This window comes from Populus trichocarpa, chromosome 7, assembly GCF_000002775.5.
Source record: "Populus trichocarpa isolate Nisqually-1 chromosome 7, P.trichocarpa_v4.1, whole genome shotgun sequence".
In the NCBI taxonomy this organism is placed as follows: Eukaryota; Viridiplantae; Streptophyta; class Magnoliopsida; order Malpighiales; family Salicaceae; genus Populus; species Populus trichocarpa.
Genome location: NC_037291.2, coordinates 11507676 through 11530404, shown reverse-complemented (window position 1 = coordinate 11530404; position 22729 = coordinate 11507676). Strand labels below are relative to the sequence as shown.

Below are 22729 nucleotides of genomic sequence, written 5' to 3'. Positions count from 1 at the left end.
GTTACACTTTTGGCTTATCTATAATTTTTTTTTTATTAATATCACAAATATAAGTTGTTTGAACTTCGAAGTGTTTTAATTGTTAAAATGTTGAGTTTGATTTGAAGATAAACTTATGAAAAATCACAAAATAAACAAGTATGAAAAGTTAGAAGGTATTTTTGAATTTTCATGCACTGTAGAATTCAGAAGACCCTCACGGCCTCAACAATTTATACAGCAACATCGAATTAAAATTAATCAGTTTTTGTCTCTATGCTACAAAACAACAAGGGATGCAATATTTGCAATGAATGCTAACCTAAAAGAGGGCAATGACAAGGAAACTATTAATTTATCGCTGCAATCACAGGCATACTTTGAGAGAGAGAGAGAGAGATTTATCGCTGCAATCACAGGCATACTTTGAGAGAGAGAGAGGGGTTATTTTTTAAAATATTTCTATTTAAAAATATATTAAACTAATATTTTTTTAAATTTTATTAGCATATTTGATATATGATAATATAAAAAAAATATTAACTTAAAACAAAAAAATTAAAAAAAAATGAATTCCTTACAAAAACACTCTTAAAACATAAAAACAAACATATACTTGAATTTGCCAGAATATTTTCCCGGAATTGCTGAAAGAAAATCCTACCATCGCTGAACTGCGATCTGTAGCTTTTTTACACTAATTTGGTGCTCTTCTGACATGGGAGATGGGACAAGATAGCATCCATAGATATGCTTCATTTCCCAACTTCAATAGAGAAAAAGGGTATCCCCTAAAGTGTGACGATATAGAATTAGAGAGCCCTTTGATTTTCTTTCTTCTGTTTTTGTTCCGGCATAATGTTTGTGAGCAAACCAAGGTCCCGTTTTGTGGATCCATCCCCGTCCTGTCTTGAGACGTCTTTAAGATGTTTGAGCTGCTCTTTTGTAAAAAGAAGTTGCTGCCTGCCCTCCATGCTTAGCACTTTCTACCAAAAAGAGAAAAAAGTAAAGTGAAGAAAGAAAATGGCTTGGACTGTAGACTAATCAAGGTTTTCCTACACAGATTTTGTTTATGCCCTTGTTTTTCGTTGATGCCAAAGCAGTCTTTTCTTTTAATCTTTAAGACGTACAATGATTCATTCTGGAGCCCCTCCCAACAATTATCCTTTTCCGATGATGTTTCACTGTAAGCAAATTCTCTTTCTTTCCTTTTCTTCAAATATCCACTGGCATACATATGATTTTCCTTTTCTTCAATGTACCCTTAAAGATGCGTATGGAATCGGAATTTACATTTTTATTTGTGATTATACCTGGTTTTTTTAGTTCAGGTAAGAATATAAATGTTTGTCTTAAATTGAATTAATTATGATTAGTCGAAGTTTTAACATAAAATATATTAAAAAAATCAAATTTTTAGATGAAGACAATATTAATATTAATTATAAATAATTTTCTTGCATATAATATGGTTTTATATTAGATTATACAAGAAAAATCAGCTTATTCATGCTTTATACAAAAGAACAAAGTCATTACCTTAATGAATGATGGTAAAACTTTTTTTTTTTTTATTTCATTGGAAATTCTTGCCAATTTATTATTGATACATAAATAACAAAAATGACTTATTAAAAGGTAAGTCTAAAATGGATGTTGCATCACTGATACTATCTTTGTATGACATTATCTTAAAGTATGAGAGCATTGTATTTGGTTTTCATTTAGATAAGCAGAAGTTTCCTGATTTTAGTGTAACTTATAATTGAATAAAGCAAAATATATTTTGAGATCTTCCTTATTGGAAGACTAATGTCATCCACTATTATTTAGATATCATGCATGTTAAGGAGAATGCGTTTAATAATATTTTTAACATAGTCATGAACGTGAAAGAGAAAACAAATGATAATATGAAAGCTAGAATGGGTCTAGCTTTGAATTGTGACGGTAAAAATATAGAATTACTTAATGATGAGTTATGTGCTGTAAGGTTTAAATTCACTTTCATTTCAGATAAGAATACATAATTTTTTAATTATTATTTATGAATGCCTTAAGAGTCTATAATTTTTTGATGAATATACTTGAAACATAACTAGATAAATAAATTTAAAAGAATATAGATTGTAGAAAATAAAAAAATTATGAGTGCTATGTGTTTATGTACTCATTTCAGTTTACTTATAGGAATTTATTATAAAAAAGAAGAAGATATAAAATGCATCACCAAAAATTAATTACCTTTTAAAGATATTTGTTTGAGCACACTGCATACCGGTCATATGTAGCAGCTTGAAATAAACACCATTGATAAATTCCAAAGCACGAGAGTTCTTTTTCTTCACTTATTTATCATCCAATGGTGGTTGCCGTATATGAACAAAAAAAAACATATTAGCAATCTCCCTGACACGTCATGTTCCTGGCACCCGACATGTCATGCCCCTGGTTTGGTGTTAGCAGCGGCAGAGATTGCATCTTTTTCTGGAGAGGTCGAAGTATAATATAAAATAATTTTTTTTTATATTATATCATTTGTTTATTGTGATTTTTATCTTAATTGTAATTTGTTCACTTAAATGTCATTCCTCTTCTATGTTAATATCATTTGTTTATTGTGATTTTTATCTTAATTATAATCCTCATATTTTTAATGTGATGAAGATTATTGATTTAAAGAAAATTTAGGAACATTCAAGTGTACAAATACCTGGAAATATCTTCCATTATTTAATTAAATACGTTGATCAATATGCTAATGCTCACGTTGACTTAATATAATCAATGGAAAATAAAATTAATGAACATTTACTTTAATTTCCCTAATTTCCATAGCTTATAATTATAACTGAAAAGTAAATAACTTTATAATGTTTAGATAATTTATGATTATTATTTTGTGTCCAAAATCATACAAAGTGACTAACAGGTTTACCTATATGATTTAGCACCTCTAAAAAAATCTTATTATTTGGAGAAGCCAACTTATGAAAAATATTTGATGTTTTTGGAAAATAACTATATCATTTGGCCAAGCTATGATATATGTCAGATCTAATTTTTTTGAATAATAAAGACAATATATGATTGTTTAGAGTTTATGAAAAGATTACTTGAAAATAAAAGTTCTTTTTTATATGGTTTGATTAACTTTTCAAGGCTGAGTTTTCACAAACATAAATCGTTTAATTATCCGATCTCTAATAATAATCCACATGAATTATCAAATTTGAAATCTTCTAACTTTTAAGAGAGAGAGATTGTTATACTTTTAGTGTTAGCTCTTTTCCATGTATTCTATTCTTTTAGTTAATAAAATAAGAGGTATAACATTTTATTTATAAAAAAAACATAATAATTCTACTAATAACAAAATATCAATTTCCCATTGAAAAATATCATATATTTTATTTCAATACAATTATTATAAATTCATAGAGTCAAGTCCCTATTAAATTTTTCTAGATTGAGATTGTAATTCTCTATATTAATTATATTTTAGTTTTCAATTTCTAAAACTTATTTACAATCAAGTTATACTTGATTAATCATCCAAATTTTATTTCTTACCAATGATTCTTAATATGTATGACATATTATATTTCTAATATATTTATCCAAATATAAATCATAATCCTAATCAAAATAAAATTAAATAATTTAACTTATTATTAATTTAACAAACTGATTGATTTATATTTGAAGATTAAATGTAATATCTAGTAATATATCATGATCTCTTTAAATATTAGAAAAAGTTATGTATGGCTTGACTTAACTTTATAGTGATCAATTTTTTAGTGTAACTATTATTTCTTTTATAAAAAATGTTCTAATTTAGATATTTGAGCATGAAACATGTCTGCTTTGTCAAATTATTTTTGTTCTCAACACCATAATCATTCATTATTTGAATACTTGAGCAATGATTTCTCAATCATACTATTTTAATATATATATATATATATATATATATATATATATATATATATATTTGCTCATTTATTACTTGATTAAAATATAATATTTTTTATATAATTAATAATCTCCAATCTAAAAATCATATACATAATTGTCACATGATTATTTTCATAGGTACAAGTACCTTCTTTATATGAAATCCTATGGGTTAGTTTAGTATACTTGGTGATAAACAAACAACTACTTTAGTTCATAAATGAAAAAACCAAATATTTATTAGTCTAAATAATTTTAATTAATATCTAATCTTAATAATATAAATCCTCATAATTCTAACTATTTTATAATTTTGTTTGTAAAATATTATTTTTGTTACGAGAATTTTATCTTTACTATAAATTTGTTAATCAAACTTAATAAATATTAAAAATAAAAAAATGTCTTTACATATAAAAATATATATTTTACATAAATAATATTAGTGTGCTACATGCAACCACCTAGTTAGTTACATGTCATATACACTAGGCCAAGAAAATATCGATTGAGACGCTGATTCTCCTGCAAACATTCTCCCCTTGAATGATCAACTCTTGATATGTCCTCGGATATTTGGAACTGCAACTACGGATAATACCGACAATGAGTTGTATAGCTGTTTGGGCAACTATGAAGCTAGCGAAGGCTAATTTTTATGGAAATCAACATAGGATAGAGGTTGGAGAGGGGTCTGGCAACCAATCAGAGACTATTCCAGCCGGTGCAGTGGAATTCTTGAAGGAGCACTTGATGTAGCAAGATATATAGAAAACATGGACTTGAATCCAAATCCATCACAAGAGAACTTACAAGGAATGACTTCAATCTGGGATTTGGGATACGAGGAAGCAAATTAGATAGCCAACCGAGCATAAACAAAGCAATTACTCTTTCTATGATTTTTCAACACTCTTGCTCTGCTCTTGCACAAAGAATTAGAAAGAAATGCCCACGAAACTAGTTTGAATTTGCAATATCGAGGGGATAGCTTCTTAAGGAATTCATTGGATCTGTTTTTCTTTTGCTTGTTCATGTGTTTAAACAAATCCTCGTTACAATAATATGTGAAGTGCAGTTAGTAATTTCCTAGTTATACTCCTAGCCATTAATTTTCTCTATGTTGGCTGACTCTTCCAGAAAAATGACCCAAAAACAAGTAAGGTAAGAAAATAATTCAAGTGGTAAAGTGTTTTCCTGAGAAACCTAATGAAATGTACAATTTGGTTTACCATTAGAACTCATATAAGCTGTGCCTTCGGGGTATGCAGTTATCAAATTCCAGTTTTGCAGCAGCACATGAGTAACCTTTCCTGAACCTGCTGTTGGTTCTGTTCCTCATTTCCACCTCTGCTGCAAACACAGCACAAACTGGTCTGTGATCCGAAAATCTTGATTCTCCTCGAATATAGGACAATTGTTCAATGCCATCACCGCGCCATAATATCCTGTCACACCTGAAATGCGAACTTGAAGCAATAAATTTCGCTGTTTTTTTCTATATTTTTAGTTTATACTGTTAATATTAGAAGAGTGAATACCATGCTGGTGTTCGACGTTTCTTCTTGGATTTAACATTTTCTCCAGCATAAGAATCTGAATTTTGTGTGTACTTGTAAGTAGGAGCAAACGAGATCCTTCCTTCTTTGAACCCTTCAAAGACTCTCCCTGCTTCTCTTTCCATATTCAACTGAGGTCATTGCATTAAAAAAAAGTTAACCATGTCAAATAATAATGAAAAATATCGCTCTAAACTATATGCATAATCTTGGGATTCAATAAAATTTTTATTAAAAGCTTTATAATTAAGCAAGCATAAGATCCACACAGCATTGCATGATGCATAGTGATGATATGAAGCCAGCAAAAAGGAAAACGACTAGCCACCAAGAACGATTTCTTTCTGAGATAATATTACAGTACAACGACATTCTTTCACTGATTTTTTTTTCCTTCTGGCAATTTCCTGATTTCTCATTATACGGCGAGGATATAGTACTGTAGTTGCCTATACTTTACGACCAAAATCGAAAACCATGATTTCATTTTTTTAGAAATTTACAGAAGTACAACGGCATTTTTCTTCCTGTTAAGATTTTAATTTCCAAGAACGAATGTTAAAAACAACCATAGAGCATGATCATTCCATTCTCCAGTACTTATACTATTAATAAGCTTTAGGAAATTTGAAGAAGGTTTGACTTCCTGTGACCTCTAGATATTTTGATATCCCTTCTAGAGTAAAAGGATAAAGATCAGTCCAATTGTTTCTTCAACTTTTGAATGGATGATCCAGCAATTAATCAATGACTGATTGAACATGATGTGTAGTTTCAGAAAGGAGTCAAGAAAAGGATGCCCAATGCAAAGGTTACTACCAACAGTAAATTAATGGTGCGAGAACATTGAGTACAACAACAGAAAAGCACTGCTTGCTTTTTTTTTAAGAGAATGAGAAATAGTTTTAAGCAACAAACCTGATCCTTCTCCAGCAGGGTGTCCCAGTCTTTATCCTCCAACAGAACCTTTGTTTCCTCATAACTCAAAGCTACTCTGTAATTTAAATCTCCTAGCCAAATTATACGGCTGCAGTATTAAAAACAGAAGGCCCCAAATGGAAAGATCAGTAAACCTACAGAAATGGAAAGGCAGAAAAATAATACAAAAGGTATAACATACTCATGATCAACTATTCTTTCTGTGGCTCGGCAAGGCCTATGTTTGCAAATCTTGGGGAATTGTGTGCTTTTGAGGATCTCAGCTACGTCGGCATTCCTCTTTAGCTCGTCACCTTCCTTCTCACCAGAAGCCAAGTGACTGCACACGAAACAAAAGCTCGTTTGGTGCAATGACATGCTTATTGATATACATCCCTGCAATGTTGGACCGCATGAATCAAATTATTATACAGTCAAGATTTGATTCCATTAAAATAGTACTTTATTATCCCCCCCGTATCTTTCCAAGTTCAAGCCTCTCAAACTATTAGTCTGACTTCAGAATGTGCCATTTTGTTAAATCAAAATTACCAAGCTTACTAATACATGATAATATCAAGAAATTTCGATGACAGTTGTCCAACTAGGACAATGGGGAGGATTGGATGAAAATGGAAAATTCTCTTTCTTTCCTGTAATTCATGTTGCAGTTTCAAGAAAATGATTGAAGCAACTTTCATATTGCAATTTGGTCCAGCTATTCTTGGCCAAGGAAACTCAGTTCAAGGATGAAATATGCCTACTATACTCAGCTTACCTTGTTGCCTAGAAGACCCATTATTCCTCTACCAACAGAATCTACCCTGAGATGACCAATGTGAGGAACCAATTCCTTTCTAACCCACACCGAGAGAAAAATTCCAACCATTTGCTTTCTTGCAATAAGGTTATAGGTCCTGTCGGTCAGTGAGGAAGGGAAGGAAGGAATATCAGGCATATAGAGGATGCTATCGGCAGAGCTGTACGGACGAAAGCGATGTGTTTCCTTTGCTGAGTCTAGTTTGTGGATGGGGTCACTAAGCTTTCTTTCTCTCTGTCTGTCTCGTGTTTGGGACTCCTCCTGACAATTGCAGATCTTGAGAAGGCTACTATCTGCTCTGTAATTTTCAAGGACTTTCAGTGAAGGCTTGTAAAATAAGTTATGTGACTTCGAGTCTTTATTATCGTTGCTGTTCAGACCTCTTGAACCATGACTTGAGTCAGAAGAATAGTTTGTAGAATCATGCAGTGGTTTGTTAAGTGCTTGGCTTATCAGGGCTAGCCATCTTGCTGCAGGTTCATTATCTTCAATCACCAATACATTTCCAGCATTGAGTGGAACAATTTCCTGAAACCTGAAGAGGATGAACTTTAGACAAGTTGCACCTAATAGATCTCATCTCAATGATTCCGAATCAGAAAATAACACAAAGAAAGAATGTATTGATGACTCCAATGGCAGTTGTCATCAAATTAAATTGCATGTTTGCCATTAGTCACGTTTTTTTCAGTGTGCCATAGAAAAAGAGCTAAATTAAGAGCTTATTAATGTGTTTATCATACCCACAGACATAAATATCCGCAGATCCCTCAACCTGCAAGAAATCTTCAAGGTTGAGGTCAGGGTTGGGTGCCTTGCCTCCCACATTCCATGTTGCAACAGATATCCTGCAGAAATCCAACCACAACTCTTTCTATAAGATATGCACGTACAACATGAGCCTGATAAAAAAGCAGCTGAAGTTATTAAAAGAAATATTTACTCAATCAAGAAATGACAAGAATCCACACCTAAATTCTTTAATTTCTGTTTCTGGTGCCATAGAGTGATCAATGTTTGATAAGTTTAGGCCTTCAATCCCTGTACTATTCCGTCTTTCTGCAAGTAGATAAGAAATACCAAACACCATGGTTTACTTTTCGAGCAAATCCTGAATTCAAAATCATGGTTTTCCTGTGATAAGGACTGGAAGATCACTATCATACATGAAAAATTTCCCCGTATCTCCATTTTCTACTCTTTAGTTTACAATATCTAGCCAATGATCAAAATTCATTAATGTTAGGTTAGCTACGAAGAAAGTGAAAGAAGAGATAAGGCTAACTTGGACTTATTTAGATGTGTATGTGGCTTCCACTCATCACATGTAAGATTCAATAAAAAGTGACAACCCTAGCCAGCTACTATAAATGCAATATATACAAGTTTTCTTTCAATTGATTTGATGGTACAGGAAATAAAATACGATGCATCTAACATATATAGCATGGAAAATATGGGTAAATACTAAAACATCATTCACTTTTATAAATACCTGTGTAACTTTTTCTCATCAGGGGGGATGGCTCTATGAATGTTTTCTTCCTTCCTGCAATCTTCTTGTCCACATCTACCCACCAAACCCAGATAAAAAAACCACATTAATGCATGCAGACATGAAACATATTCATGCATCTTATATATGCTTGAATCAAATATATATGCATGTATATGATTCTGTCAGAAAGAGAAGAATACCAAGAGAAATTCCAGTGCCATCTGATCCAACTACATCATCATCATTGGAAGCATTTCTATTGTTCCATTTTGAACTGAAAATCTTTGGAATAATAGACTGCAACAAAAGAATTGTTGAAGGCAACAAAAAACGTTAAACCTTTAATATTCTAGTTTGCTCAAAGACTTGGAGAACCAATGAACAAGAGCAATGCATTATGACAGGGAACAAGCTTAAGAAGATCAACAAATAACAATCAATCATAAGGAACCAAAAAGAAGAAGAAGAAATAATGAAAGAAACCATACCTTCCTTTTCTTTTCATTCTTGACAGAATCATCAGAGGTGACATTGCTAGGGCTTTTGGCTTTGTTCATCTCTGTCTTTGCGCTTGTCTATTTGACTTTGAATCATTTATTAATACATAGATACGAATTGGAATTTAGGGTCAATGTCTTTAAATATTCTCGTTTAAAACATAGCAAGAATCTAATATGAATTAGTTAAAGATATTTATATATATTAAAAAAACTGCTGATTGAAGATTCTAAGAGGGGAAAAAAGGAAATGTCTAGGTTTGCCGAAATCATGAATTCTGAAGATTTTTGGTCGATATTTATTCCTTATTTTCTTGGTTATTTAGATAAAAAATAATTATGGCAAAATGAAGTTTTGTGATCTTCTTACATAAAGAATGAGATTTTGGCGCCAACGCTTTCGGGGAACTTAAAAGACTGTCTAAAAGAGAAACCATATTTGAGTCATACTTTACACATGTCTTGCTTCTTCTTCTTCTTCTTCTTTTTTATTTTTTATTTTTTTTAAGTTCCAACAAATCTTGGGCTACATGCATGGAGAGGTGGTCTTTTCTCATTATTGAAGAAACTAAAGTCAGCAAGATAACCATTCTAGAAAACAAACCAGTGAAGATAAAAATGTCACGTGGGATTCAGATTCAAATGTTTGTTTTTATGTTTTTAAAAAAATTGATTTTTTTTTGAATTTTTTTAAATTTTTAATTATTTTAACAAGTTAACATCAAAAATAAATTTTAAAAAATATAAAAAATATTATTCTAATATATTTAAACATTTTAAAAAATAATCACTATCATAATCACAAACACTAAATCGAATTCCACCGAGTACGATAAGAAAGTTGGTGAGCTACAAGAAAAGAAGCATCAAACAATTTAGTTGAACATCCGGCTACAATAAACAGTACAGTAATTCAGTATTATTCAGTCGTAAATGCCTCTTGGAAAATTCTAATCGTGTAGTCTGTCGCAAAACATATGCAAATTTCATTGTACTCTTCCTTCCCTTCCGCATTACGTATACAAAAATATTCCATGTTATCCAATTTTATTTAGCCCATAGACACTCCCAATATTGAATTTTTCGAAACATAATAATAACTTTTTTTTTTAATTCCATTAATCATGTTAAATAAATCTAAGATTGTTTAGGGTTTATATAAATATTACTTGAAAATTAGATATTTTTTTTAGTTTTAAATAATTGCTTCAAGTTTGAGTTGTTGCAAACCACAAGCCATCCAAATATTTGGTCTCTAATAGTAATTCACACGAACCACTAGTAAAAAATCTTTTAAACCCTTTTACAAAAGAGAGAAATTGATATATCTTAGATTACTAGCTCTTTTCTATTATATTTTAGGTGTTTACGTACTGTACTCTATTCACACTTTACATCACTTAGCAAATTAAAAGAAGAATGATTGAAATTGAAAATCAAACAACAAAAAGGACGATGATGCACTTTAGTTATCAGGAGAGAGAGAAAAAAAAAACAAATGACCACCTGCGACAATTCCACCACTATACTCCTATACGCGCCACACCATGTGAAAGGGGAGACGGTTGTGTATCCAGTGAGACGATGGAAATCCAGATTTGGCCACCAGGTGACGTCACACGTGTCACCTGAATGACGTGGACTCCACCCACTTGCTGACTCATTTGGAACACATGCCAACATATTTCTGAATAAAAAGATTGAAAAGAAAACGTGAAAAATACCAAAACATCTTATGAACCTGTTAATTACACAAAATACCAAAATAGCCCCAAAGACAAAACTCATTTGTTTTGGTCTTTTCTAAGGTTAAAAACATGTTTTCACTATACATGAATCATGGAAAAATTATAAACACCCCTACCCGGCAGCTTAACAAATTTTTGATCTCGGGGTCAAAAAAAAAAAAAAAAACATTTTACTGTTAAGCTTCAATTGGTTACCAGCTCCCATAACCACAGTGACTAACGGCAAGAAATTATACAGCTATCCTGTCAATGGATTTCAACTGTAGACAGCTTCAATTAATTTCTGCTTAACCAAATTGTTGACGGATTAACAAATTCCTTCGTACCCCGACAAAAGAAAAATCCCAGATAATATTAACAAAATTTAAGATTTCTGAGCTTATTAGCTTGCTGTGATCTTTGTTCACTGTGCTTCTATATGTTATCTACCAAAATGTCCACTTTGATTTCTTGGTCAAGAAAATCTTTACCACGTGATTAAGAGTAAATAAACTCAATATTAGTGCAAGTAGGAGTTGATTGATTGGCATATAGAACCTTAAGTCCAAGTATAGAAGGAAAAGAAACCAAGATACACCGCAGCCAGCATATTTTTGAGGTCAAATTTGCTATTGTGCATACATGCATAATGCCTTTTTTTGACAAATTCCTCGTTTTTCTTTTCATGTGAAATGCCACAACAATAAAAATTTAGGGTCGTGGGTATTTTTTGTGAAGCCAGCCACCTAAGTCCAGCCACCTAAGTCAACAAAGGTGGGAGTCAACAATGGTGGTGAAGCCATCCTTCCTTAGTCACAAATTGTAGGCACCAAACTTGTGCCACTTGCCTTGCCCCTTGTATTTACATGGATGCTTGCCTATAAATAGGCAATGCATCCAAGCATTGTAAACACACCACAAGAGAGAAAATTGAGAGCAAGTAGAGAGAGTGAAGAGAGAGTAATCCCACAAAAGTTGTGAGGTATTTGTGAGAAAGTAAGTGAGGTGTTTTCTCCTAGTAATAGAGAGATTTCAGTTGTTCTCCTATTGATAGAGAGAGGTTGTAATTCCCACATTACTTAGTAAAATCCTTCTATACTTGTCCGTGGACGTAGCCAAATTGGGTGAACCACGTAAATTCTTGTGTGTCTAATTTCTCATTTTATCCTATCCTTTGCCTTTTATCTTGTCGGGTTTGCATGCCAGTATCCTAACAGTGGTATCAGAGCCTTTTGGTTGGTGTTGTTAATACACAAAAGTTATTCGTGTATACGGTTACTATTCACGTCTACGGCACTATTCACCTATACGGCACTATTCATCCATACGGTACTGTTCACATACGCTACTGTTGGCGTATATAGAAAGCCAGTGCGGTGATTAAATACAGTCTAGGAAGTTCTGTCTAAGGAGATTGGGTTTTAAGCGGGACCGTTTGTGACCCCTCCAATCTTTCCTAGGAACTTACTTAGTGAAGTATTATTCACACGATACTATTTCTATATACGTTACAAATCTGTGAAACGGTGATAGCTGAATAGAACTTGGTGAATACAATGGCAGCAAAGTACGAGATTAAGAGGTTCAAGGGGAGCAATTTCTCACTGTGGAAAATGAGAATCAAGGCAATCTTAAGGAAAGACAATTGCTTGGCAGCAATTGGGGATCGGCCCGCGGAGATCACTGATAATGCAAAATGGAATGAAATGGATGGCAATGCTATTGCTAACATACATTTAGCATTAGCCGACGAAGTGTTATCAAGTGTGGCGGAGAAGAAAACAGCTAAGGAGATATGGGAGACTCTAACAAAGCTATATGAGTCCAAGTCTTTGCACAATAAGATTTTCTTAAAGCGGAGACTTTATACCCTTCGAATGGCAGAAACCACGGCGGTGACTTACCACATCAACACAATAAGAACTCTATTTTCACAACTCACTACGTTGGGTCAACAAATAGAGGAAAGTGAACGTGCAGAGCTTCTACTTCAAAGTCTTCCAGATTCGTATGATCAACTCATTATCAACTTGACCAATAATATCCTCACAGACTATTTAGTCTTTGATGATGTTGCAGCCGCCATCTTGGAAGAAGAAAATAGGCGCAAAAATAAAGGAGACAGAAATAGTTCAAACCAAGCAGAGGCATTATTGGTGTCAAGAGGGAGATCAACGGAGCGTGGCTCCAGTGGGAGTCAAAGGCAAGGGAGGTCCAAATCAAGAAGCAAGAAGACTGTGAAATGCTACAACTGTGGCAGAAAAGGGCACTTCAAAAGGGATTGTTGGTTTAAAAAGGGTATAGAGAACACTGCAGAGTCATCAAAACCTCAAGGATGTGTTGCAAGCACCTCAGAAGATGGAGAGGTTTTATATAGTGAAGCAGCAACAGTCTCTACAGATAGAAAAGAGCTCACAGAGGTTTGGGTAATGGATTCAGGAGCAACATGGCATATGACTCCTAATCGAGATTGGTTTCATACATACGAACCCACCTCTGGAGGCTCAGTGTTCATGGGTGATAATCATGCTTTAGAGATTGCTGGCATTGGCACCATCAAATTGAAGATGTATGATGGCTTAATTCGTACTATTACAGGAGTGCGTCATGTGAAAGACTTAAAGAAAAATCTTTTGTCCGTGGGACAATTTGATAGTCTTGGCTGTAAGATCCGAACAGACAATGGAATAATGAAAATTGTCAAAGGAGCGCTGGTGGTTTTAAAGGCGAGAAAGACAGTTGCAAACATGTTTGTATTAATGGGAGAAACACATCATGGGGCAGAAGCATCAATTGCATCAGCCAGTCCTGCAGAAGAGAAGACGATGATGTGGCATCAAAAACTAGGCCACATGTCAGAGAAAGGTTTGAAAGTTCTCTCTGATCAGAAGTTACTCCCTGGGCTTACAAAGGTTACTTTACCCTTTTGTGAGCATTGTGTTACAAGCAAACAGCACAGGTTGAAGTTTGGCACATCAACAACTAAGAGCAAATGCATCTTAGACCTGATTCACTCTGATGTTTGGCAAGCACCGGTTGTATCCCTGGGAGGAGCAAGATACTTTGTATCATTTATAGATGACTTCTCCAGGAGATGTTGGGTGTACCCAATTAGAAGGAAGGCAGATGTGCTCGCAGTCTTTAAAACTTTCAAAGCGCGGGTGGAACTTGAATCTGAAAAGAAGATCAAGTGTTTGAGGACTGACAATGGAGGAGAATATACCAGTGATGAATTTGATAACTTCTGTCAACATGAAGGTATCAAAAGGCAGTTCACAACGGCATACACTCCACAACAAAATGGAGTGGCAGAGCGGATGAACAGAACTCTATTAGAAAGAACAAGAGCAATGTTGAAGACTGCAGGTCTAGGAAAGTCATTCTGGGCAGAAGCAGTCAATACCGCCTGTTATGTGATAAATCGATCTCCGTCAATTGCAATTGAGCTGAAGACACCGATGGAGATGTGGACTGGAAAACCAGCTGATTATTCTCAATTGCATATATTTGGAAGTCCTGTGTACGTGATGTACAATACTCAAGAAGTCAGCAAGCTGGATTCAAAATCCAGAAAATGTGTATTCTTGGGATATGCTGATGGAGTGAAGGGGTATCGCTTGTGGGATCCCACTGCCCACAAGGTAGTCATCAGCAGAGATGTTATATTTGCAGAAGGTAAAATGCAAATGGAAGAACATAATAGCATTCCAAAGGAGACTACAGCAGTCCAGATGGAAAATACTCAGAATCATACTTCTTCTGAAGCTGCACAAGAGCATGAAGAACAAGAACAAATAGAGTCTGAAACTCCTGAAGTTCGACGGTCAACTCGTGAAAGAAGACCACCGGCTTGGCACTCAGAATATGTTACTGAGAGCAACATTGCATACTGTCTTCTAACAGAGGATGGAGAGCCATCAACTTTCCATGAGGCTATCAAAAGCACAAATGTATCTACGTGGATGACAGCAATGCAAGAGGAGATTGAAGCTCTACACAAGAACAACACTTGGGATCTTGTTCCGCTACCACAAGGAAGGAAGGCCATTGGCAACAAATGGATTTACAAGATAAAGCGTGATGGCAATGATCAAGTGGAGCGGTACCGTGCAAGATTGGTGGTGAAAGGATATGCTCAGAAAGAAGGAATAGACTTTAATGAGATATTTTCTCCAGTGGTACGACTTACTACAATCAGAGTAGTCTTGGCAATGTGTGCTATATTTGATCTTCACTTAGAGCAGTTAGATGTGAAAACTGCATTTCTTCATGGAGAACTTGAAGAAGAAATTTATATGCTCCAACCAGAGGGTTTTGCTGAAACAGGCAAGGAGAACTTAGTTTGCAGGTTGAACAAATCTCTATACGGTCTCAAACAGGCGCCGAGGTGTTGGTACAAGAGATTTGATTCCTTCATAATTAGCCTTGGGTACAACAGACTTAGTTCAGACCATTGTACGTATTACAAGAGGTTTGAAGAAGATGATGTTTTCATCATTTTGTTGTTGTACGTGGATGACATGTTGGTAATAGGCCCCAACAAAGATCGAGTCCAAGAATTGAAGGCACAATTGGCTAGGGAGTTCGATATGAAGGACTTGGGACCAGCAAACAAGATTCTAGGGATGCAAATTCACCGAGACAGAAGTAAGAGGAAGATTTGGCTTTCTTAGAAGAATTATCTGAAGAAGATCTTGCGTCGCTTCAACATGCAAGATTGTAAGCCAATTTCCACCCCACTTCCTGTTAACTTCAAATTATCCTCAAGTATGTCTCCTAGCAATGAAGCAGAGAGGATGGAGATGTCTCGAGTACCGTATGCATCAGCAGTGGGAAGTTTAATGTTTGCCATGATATGTACAAGACCAGACATTGCACAAGCAGTGGGAGCAGCTAGTCGATACATGGCAAATCCTGGTAGAGAGCATTGGAATACTATTAAGAGGATCTTGAGATACATCAAGGGTACCTCAGATGCCGCATTATGTTATGGAGGATCAGAATTTACTGTCAGAGGTTATGTTGATTCAGATTTTGCTGGCGACCTTGAGAAAAGAAAATCCACTACAGGCTATGTGTTCATAATTGCAGGAGGAGCTGTGAGCTGGGTCTCTAAACTTCAGACTGTTGTAGCTTTATCCACAACAGAAGCTGAGTACATGGCAGCTACACAAGCTTGTAAAGAAGCAATATGGATGAAGAAACTTATGGAGGAGCTCGGGCACAAACAAGAGAAGATTCTTTTGTATTGTGATAGTCAGAGTGCCTTGCATATTGCAAGGAATCCAGCGTTTCATTCAAGAACAAAACATATAGATGTTCAGTATCACTTTGTTCGCGAAGTGGTGGAAGATGGAAGTGTGGATTTTCAGAAGGTTCACACAAAGGAAAACCCAGCAGATGCTTTGACTAAACCAGTCAGCACTGATAAGTATATATGGTGCAGATCCTCTTATGACCTAGTAGAAACGTAAGCAGCATGAAGATAGCAAGTATAGAAAGGATAGAAGAATCACAGATGATCATGTGTGAAGACTTGATTAAATCATCAAAGTCTTCAAGTGGGAGAATGTGAAGCCAGCCACCTAAGTCCAGCCACCTAAGTCAACAAAGGTGGGAGTCAACAATGGTGGTGAAGCCATCCTTCCTTAGTCACAAATTGTAGGCACCAAACTTGTGCCACTTGCCTTGCCCCTTGTATTTACATGGATGCTTGCCTATAAATAGGCAATGCATCCAAGCATTGTAAACACACCACAAGAGAGAAAATTGAGAGCAAGTAGAGAGAGTGAAGAGAGAGTAATCCCACAAAAGTTGTGAGGTATTTGTGAGAAAGTAAGTGAGGTGTTTTCTCCTAGTAATAGAGAGATTTCAGTTGTTCTCCTATTGATAGAGAGAGGTTGTAATTCCCACATTACTTAGTAAAATCCTTCTATACTTGTCCGTGGACGTAGCCAAATTGGGTGAACCACGTAAATTCTTGTGTGTCTAATTTCTCATTTTATCCTATCCTTTGCCTTTTATCTTGTCGGGTTTGCATGCCAGTATCCTAACATTTTTGAACAAGCGTTTGACCAGTAGTGGCGGCATCTTGGCTGCCATCCCATCAACAGAAGATAATCATCTATTATCAAAGTTGATGTTAAATACATTGCATCGATATCCCATCATCCTTGTGGGGAATATTGGCTATCGACAATCGTCAGCATTTTATAAGAAATAATTGCAAGACCATAGTTTCTTTGTTTGCTGTATTTCTTCGAATCTCTGGCATGTTGACGACGGTTGTGGTTTGACTGAAAAAGTAGTCACCACAGATGTTAACTGCAGAATCAGTGAAGAACTGTAGTCAAGTATTCATTTGCTTTGTGCAATCTCATGTAACAGGAAATATATATAAAATGTCCCGTGCAAAACCGTAGAGAAAAAAAACGATTAGGGTGCAAATCAGATGGTAAACATTGATTCCTTAATATACAGTTCTTTGAAGAATCTAAAATCAAACAAGAAGTTTACCAAGTTTTCGAATTTGATTATTGCACCATCTCATCCACTTTTTGCCTGTAAAGAGCTAAGCTCTGCATTAAGTAAATATAGCAAGCAGATAAGATATCACAAATCAGTTCTTATCTGATTTTTTCATCACATATGGTATCTCATAATTTGGTGACTATTTGCTCTAGTCTTCACTTAGTAGTGAGTAGTGATAGAATTTTTCTTTGAATTCCCATAGTAGAATTTTCTTTTTTTATTAACGTGGATGTTCGGGTTAGTTTGCACGCACTCGACTAATCCCACGGGCCCTAAAATTAACGACCATGTAAGCTTTCAATGACCATCATATTAACAACCACGAGGAGCAAACCCCTTAATTCCAAACTCTTACTAGTAGATCATAGTAGAACTTTTCTATCATATGTTTTGGTTATTTTTTTTTAATATAGTTGATGATGACAAATTATAGTCAATCTCTTTAACCATTATAAGAACCAAGCTCATATTTTAGACCCTGATCCCATTAAACACAATTTTTTTATCAAGCGCACTCCAAAAGTAAAACTTAATTGAAAACCATCATTTCTTCCTCTCTTTATTATTTTTCCTTTTCTCTATCTGTAACATTTTCTTCACTATACTAGATCATACAGCATTTAGGAGTTCACCTATAAATAATATTCCAAGTTTCAAGAAATTCAAATAATCATACTTTTTTTTTTTGTGAATCAAACAAGATAAAAATTAAGAAAAAAAGGAGCAAAAAGGGCACCAATTGAAGTTTCTCTTTGCTATCATGGTAATCAAAATCATCAACAAACCAATTTCAAATTCAGCTTTAGTACTGGACAAAACCTATGATCAAATCAAACCACCTTAACATCAAAAGAAGCAAGATTGCACCTTAAAAAGGAAAAGCACAACAGCCAATTAAAATCCAAGCTCTTCAAATACCAATACGAGAAGAAAATATCAAAGTAATCCCAAAAAAGAGGTGAACAGCTAAGTAGAGAAAGATAACTTAACAGTGATTGCTGGCGAACGACAAAGAAATTAAAACTCGTCGTTAAGATTGTAAGAAAGACAGTTGAGAGACGCGCGAGAAGAAAATGAATGTTTTCAAGGAAAGAGACAAAATAGAGGTTCGTTATAAGCTGACCGTTGGCACACTATTAGTTCCTTTATGTAATAGCCTAAGAAAAAATAGATACAAAGGCTATTGAAAAATTATATGGAGATATTCATTCTTCTTTTGTCGTAAATTTTATTTTTTTATTGTGTGTTTGTCTTGTTTAAATCTAGGTTATATAAAATAACTAATAAAATATTACTAATTAATCCTTAAAACATCGTAATATTTTACTATAACTTATAATTTAATAAGACAAATTGAATAATAACAATAATAAAAAAAACAATTTTGTCCTCAAATTATTATTTTTTAATTGCAACCTTTTATGCTCAATTTCATAATTAATTTGTTAAGACAAGAAAAAATTCAATAAAAAAGATCAAAATGTAAAACAAGAAGAAATATCATGGAAAATCTCAATTTCACATGAAAAAGTTTCTTTTTATCCACTTATCTTCCTTTTTTTTTCTTTTTTAATTTTTATAGTTTTTGAAATTTATGTTTTGATAAAATAAAAAAGAAGAGATCTAGATTTTCCAACCACCACTAAAGTGGTGGAGTTTTTAGCAGGCAAACAACACATGCGGGCCTAGGTTGCAAGCCTATGTGCCTAGGATTTATTGTAAGGCCCAGGCATGCTAGGCTACTTAGGCCAGCGTAATTGAACTATTTTTATTTTTATTTTTTTAATTTATTTTTAGTTTTTTATTTAATTCTATCATTCAACATTTAATTAATTTTGAATCGATTTTCATAATTTTTTTATAGGGTTATCATTGTCTTAAATAAATATACCAACATTTGGGTGATACTCAATTTTGTGAGCGTTTATTTTTGTTGTCAGATAATTAAATAAAAAACAGTTTCAGATAAAAAAAATTTATTAAATCTAGTGGAGTCCATAACCAGGATTACGAGTTTGACGGGTTAACTTGGATTGATTAGAAATTGAGTTTCATAATTTGTTTCAGTTTACTTTTATGAGGATATCATGGTCTCAATCAAATCTCTTGATATATTTGTACTTGATTTTATGAGTATTTATTTTTGTTATTATATAATTAAACAAGAAATATTTTTAAAAAACAAAGTTATTAAACTCATTGAAATTCATAACTCGGCTAGCAATTTTGACAAGTTAAGTTTGAAAATCTAGATCTATCTAATATGTGGCTGTTTTAATATTTAAATAAAAAAATATCATTTTAATTTATTTTTAAATTTAAACCATATTTTTTTCAATCATTCAAGTTATTTTTTAAATTCTAAATTAATCAAATGAATCACGTAGTTAAGTAACCTGTTTAAATTAAAAACTAAATTAGATTCAAAATAATTCTGGGTCGATCCCGTCGCATGTTGCGGGTGGTCATCCCAAGAAGCTAGTTTGGGGATTTGATATTGAAAGATTTTCACAATTCACAGACCGATAACCTTTTCCTTTCTCTTAAAATAAGAATACAATATTGCAAGCACATTAAAATATAATTAGTGTTGACTCTTCTTTAGGAAAAAAAAAAAAAACATAAAGATGGAACCCGCGTAGCCAGGATAATTTTAAAACCTAAAAAATATCATACTAGCCTTTTTTTTTTTTGTTTCTTATCTAATTTCTTACCACATGTGTCATGTATCACAAATCTTCATAGCTGATTAATCCAATTGAGACATGGAGATTAGGGTGAATTTTGTTGAGTATGCTCGAAATATATGTCTCTTATGGAAATATATTAAGTTTTCATTTTGTAGTTTTTATCAATGTTTAGATGCTATTAAGCATGAGTTCTTTCAGCAATAAAAGAATATTAGAGTTGAATTTTCATTCCATGATCATACATGTGTGATATATATAGATTGGTGATTGGATTTGAGAATTCAAAAACATTATATGGTCACATAATAATTTCGATTTAAGGATTATAATTTTTTGCAATTATTTTATATCAATCGAACGTGTATATTCTTGTATATATTGTCATTTTATAATGATTTAGATATATCAAGTTTTATTCATATGATATAACAATACTTATCATTTGATTTGTATACATCAAAATCTGAGACAAAATCATCTCAGTGTACATCGAGAAAAGTTTTCATCTTTTTTTTATAGAAAAAACTAGAGCTAAAAGAGCTCAAACTAAGCAAAATAAATAGAACACACACATTATTGATCATAAATATAATAGTAATATTTTTATCAAGTAGCTGGATGAAAAAGAAGAAGAAGAAAAAGTAGATGAAAACAAACAATGGCATCGCAGTTTCATGAGCTGAGAGACTGGTAACCAAATAAATTAACATCGTGCCATAAACAACATTACCACAAGCAAGTCCTTGACTAAAGATGGGACTAATTAGACTAGGAAGAATGTCCATCGTTGATCTATTCATCGGATTCTAAGAGTTGTTTGACCAATTCAGCACACCCAGGCAATGCCTTGTCTTTCACAAACCCCAAGGAATTAGCGTAATGAAGGTCAGAAATGGCACCATTAGAACGGGTTAGAATAACTTCAGCACCGTTACGTGCAGTGTCTACCGTTTTGCAATCAGCCAGTGGACTATCAACAAGAACAACATGGCAAAGCCTGTCTGCTTGGTCACCCTCAACCTTAATCTTGTACGTTCCAGTAGAGTCTGTCACACCCTCCACACTGTATCTAAGCTGTAAGTCTGTCCTATCCCTGCACTCAATTCTAACCCTTGCATCTGGAGTAGGTTACAACTTTCATCAACAACTACGTACACTGATCATATATAATAGTATATGAAAGAAAACAACAACAACAAGAAGAAGCTACAGTGTTAAGAACTAATGAGGATCCAAAAGAGTGAATATACCTGGTACGTAAGTAGTTTTTTTGGTCTCAAAACCGCATTGGCAAGTGTCACAGTAGACGCGGCCTCGGACATAGAAAGGGTTCCCCATGCTCCATGCGCTAGCTAGTACTGAAGAGAGCACACACAAGGCAAATAGTAACAACCTAGCCATAGTTCAGATCAGGCAAGATCGATCGAGTGAGGAATTAAGAAAGCAGGAGTTGAGAAAATGAGAAACGAAGGTAATGAAGAGTAAAATGAGTGTGATTATATTATAACGAGAGCTAGTTAGGGTGAGTAATTAAACAAGTGATTATATTATAACGAGGGCTAATTGGCGATCTAATATTGAGATTGAAGGGAAGGGTGTCACATGCACAAAAATAGAAAAATATACAGCAAGTCTTGCGGCATTAATTGTAGTCTCTGGGAATCAATTGGTGTCGGTTGGCTTCTACCTCCCTGCTTCGAAATTTCTCGTACGCCTTTACTCGCGCATAGATTTTGTTTAAGATCTACCAAGAGTTCTGCTATCTAAGCACTCCTAATTTATAAAATATTGAGGTAACTTGATGGATGAGGAAGCATTAAAATATTTTTGATACAATTAAAGACGATCCAAGGGAAATCAAAGAGGGTTTGACCTCAATTTTCCCACAAAACAAACAAATTTCTTTTAATGTGTTATGGATCCTAACGGCAATACCATTGTATTCAGTAATGCCTTCGGAAATCCTGAGCATTGTCAATCACCTTGTCTCGGGGGAGATCTTTAAGCTCACATAGAATCAAAGCACGTGCAATGAAAGTGCATAATTGCTTGAGCCATGGATCAACGTTGTGGAAGTGAGCTGAAAGACTACTTTAACAAGCCCAACATCTATTTTTTTTTAATGATCTAATAATAATAATTTTTTAATAGTTATACTTTTAATATAACACTAACATTATAATATATACATTTAATACATACTAGATTGAAAAGTAAATTCAATCTCGTCTATATTAATAAAAGATTAATAATGGTAAAATTATTGAAAAACTATTAATTTCTAAAGAACAGGGTACTTTTTTTTAGCACTAATTCTAAAAAATAGGTTAATTTTGTTTTTGATTTTTTATTTATACACTATATAAAACCCTAAATAACATAAAATAAGCTACTTAAATCACTCCAAACTACATAGTAATATATTGGTACTTTATTTTGACTATCAAATTAAACTCTAAGAAGTACTGAGAACAAGTCAATAAAAAACATAAGTATTTAAATATAAAATAAAATAAATTACATAAAAAAATTTAAAATATTAAATTAAAA

At 33.6% G+C, this 22729-nt stretch overlaps 2 protein-coding genes across 3 annotated transcripts; both read right to left on the bottom strand.

The window, feature by feature from the left end:
- Nucleotides 1-4381: 4381 nt before the first annotated feature.
- On the bottom strand, nucleotides 4382-9023 carry LOC7490227 (type I inositol polyphosphate 5-phosphatase 5). 2 transcript variants are annotated; one of them, XM_052454684.1, is made up of 10 exons: nucleotides 8935-9023; nucleotides 8732-8806; nucleotides 8208-8295; nucleotides 7980-8084; nucleotides 7195-7771; nucleotides 6619-6812; nucleotides 6417-6525; nucleotides 5481-5629; nucleotides 5172-5396; nucleotides 4382-4768 (listed from the first exon to the last, which is right to left on the bottom strand). In XM_052454684.1, exons 2-9 carry the CDS (start codon nucleotides 8748-8750, stop codon nucleotides 5174-5176), a joined length of 1464 nt encoding a protein of 487 aa, XP_052310644.1. In that variant the 5' UTR covers nucleotides 8751-8806; nucleotides 8935-9023; the 3' UTR covers nucleotides 4382-4768; nucleotides 5172-5173. The 2 variants fall into 2 exon arrangements, with proteins under 2 accessions (XP_052310644.1, XP_024461166.2); XM_024605398.2 differs by having other exon boundaries at nucleotides 4382-5396.
- Nucleotides 9024-20752: 11729 nt separating this feature from the next.
- Nucleotides 20753-21719, bottom strand: LOC7490228 (protein DOWNSTREAM OF FLC). Its single transcript, XM_002310543.4, has 2 exons — nucleotides 21430-21719; nucleotides 20753-21297 (listed from the first exon to the last, which is right to left on the bottom strand). Exons 1-2 carry the CDS (start codon nucleotides 21578-21580, stop codon nucleotides 20972-20974), a joined length of 477 nt encoding a protein of 158 aa, XP_002310579.2. The 5' UTR covers nucleotides 21581-21719; the 3' UTR covers nucleotides 20753-20971.
- Between the last annotated feature and the right edge of the window lie 1010 nt (nucleotides 21720-22729).

Coding starts and splice junctions, on each gene's coding strand:
- LOC7490227 (XM_024605398.2), bottom strand. Junction 6,813..7,194: donor TGGGTCTTCTAGGCAACAAG/GTAAGCTGAGTA, acceptor CCAACATTGCAG/GGATGTATATCAATAAGCAT. Junction 6,526..6,618: donor GAAAGAATAGTTGATCATGA/GTATGTTATACC, acceptor TTAATACTGCAG/CCGTATAATTTGGCTAGGAG.
- LOC7490228 (XM_002310543.4), bottom strand. CDS start 21,580: ATGGCTAGGTTGTTACTATTTGCCTTGTGTGTGCTCTCTTCAGTACTA. Junction 21,298..21,429: donor AAAAACTACTTACGTACCAG/GTATATTCACTC, acceptor AACCTACTCCAG/ATGCAAGGGTTAGAATTGAG.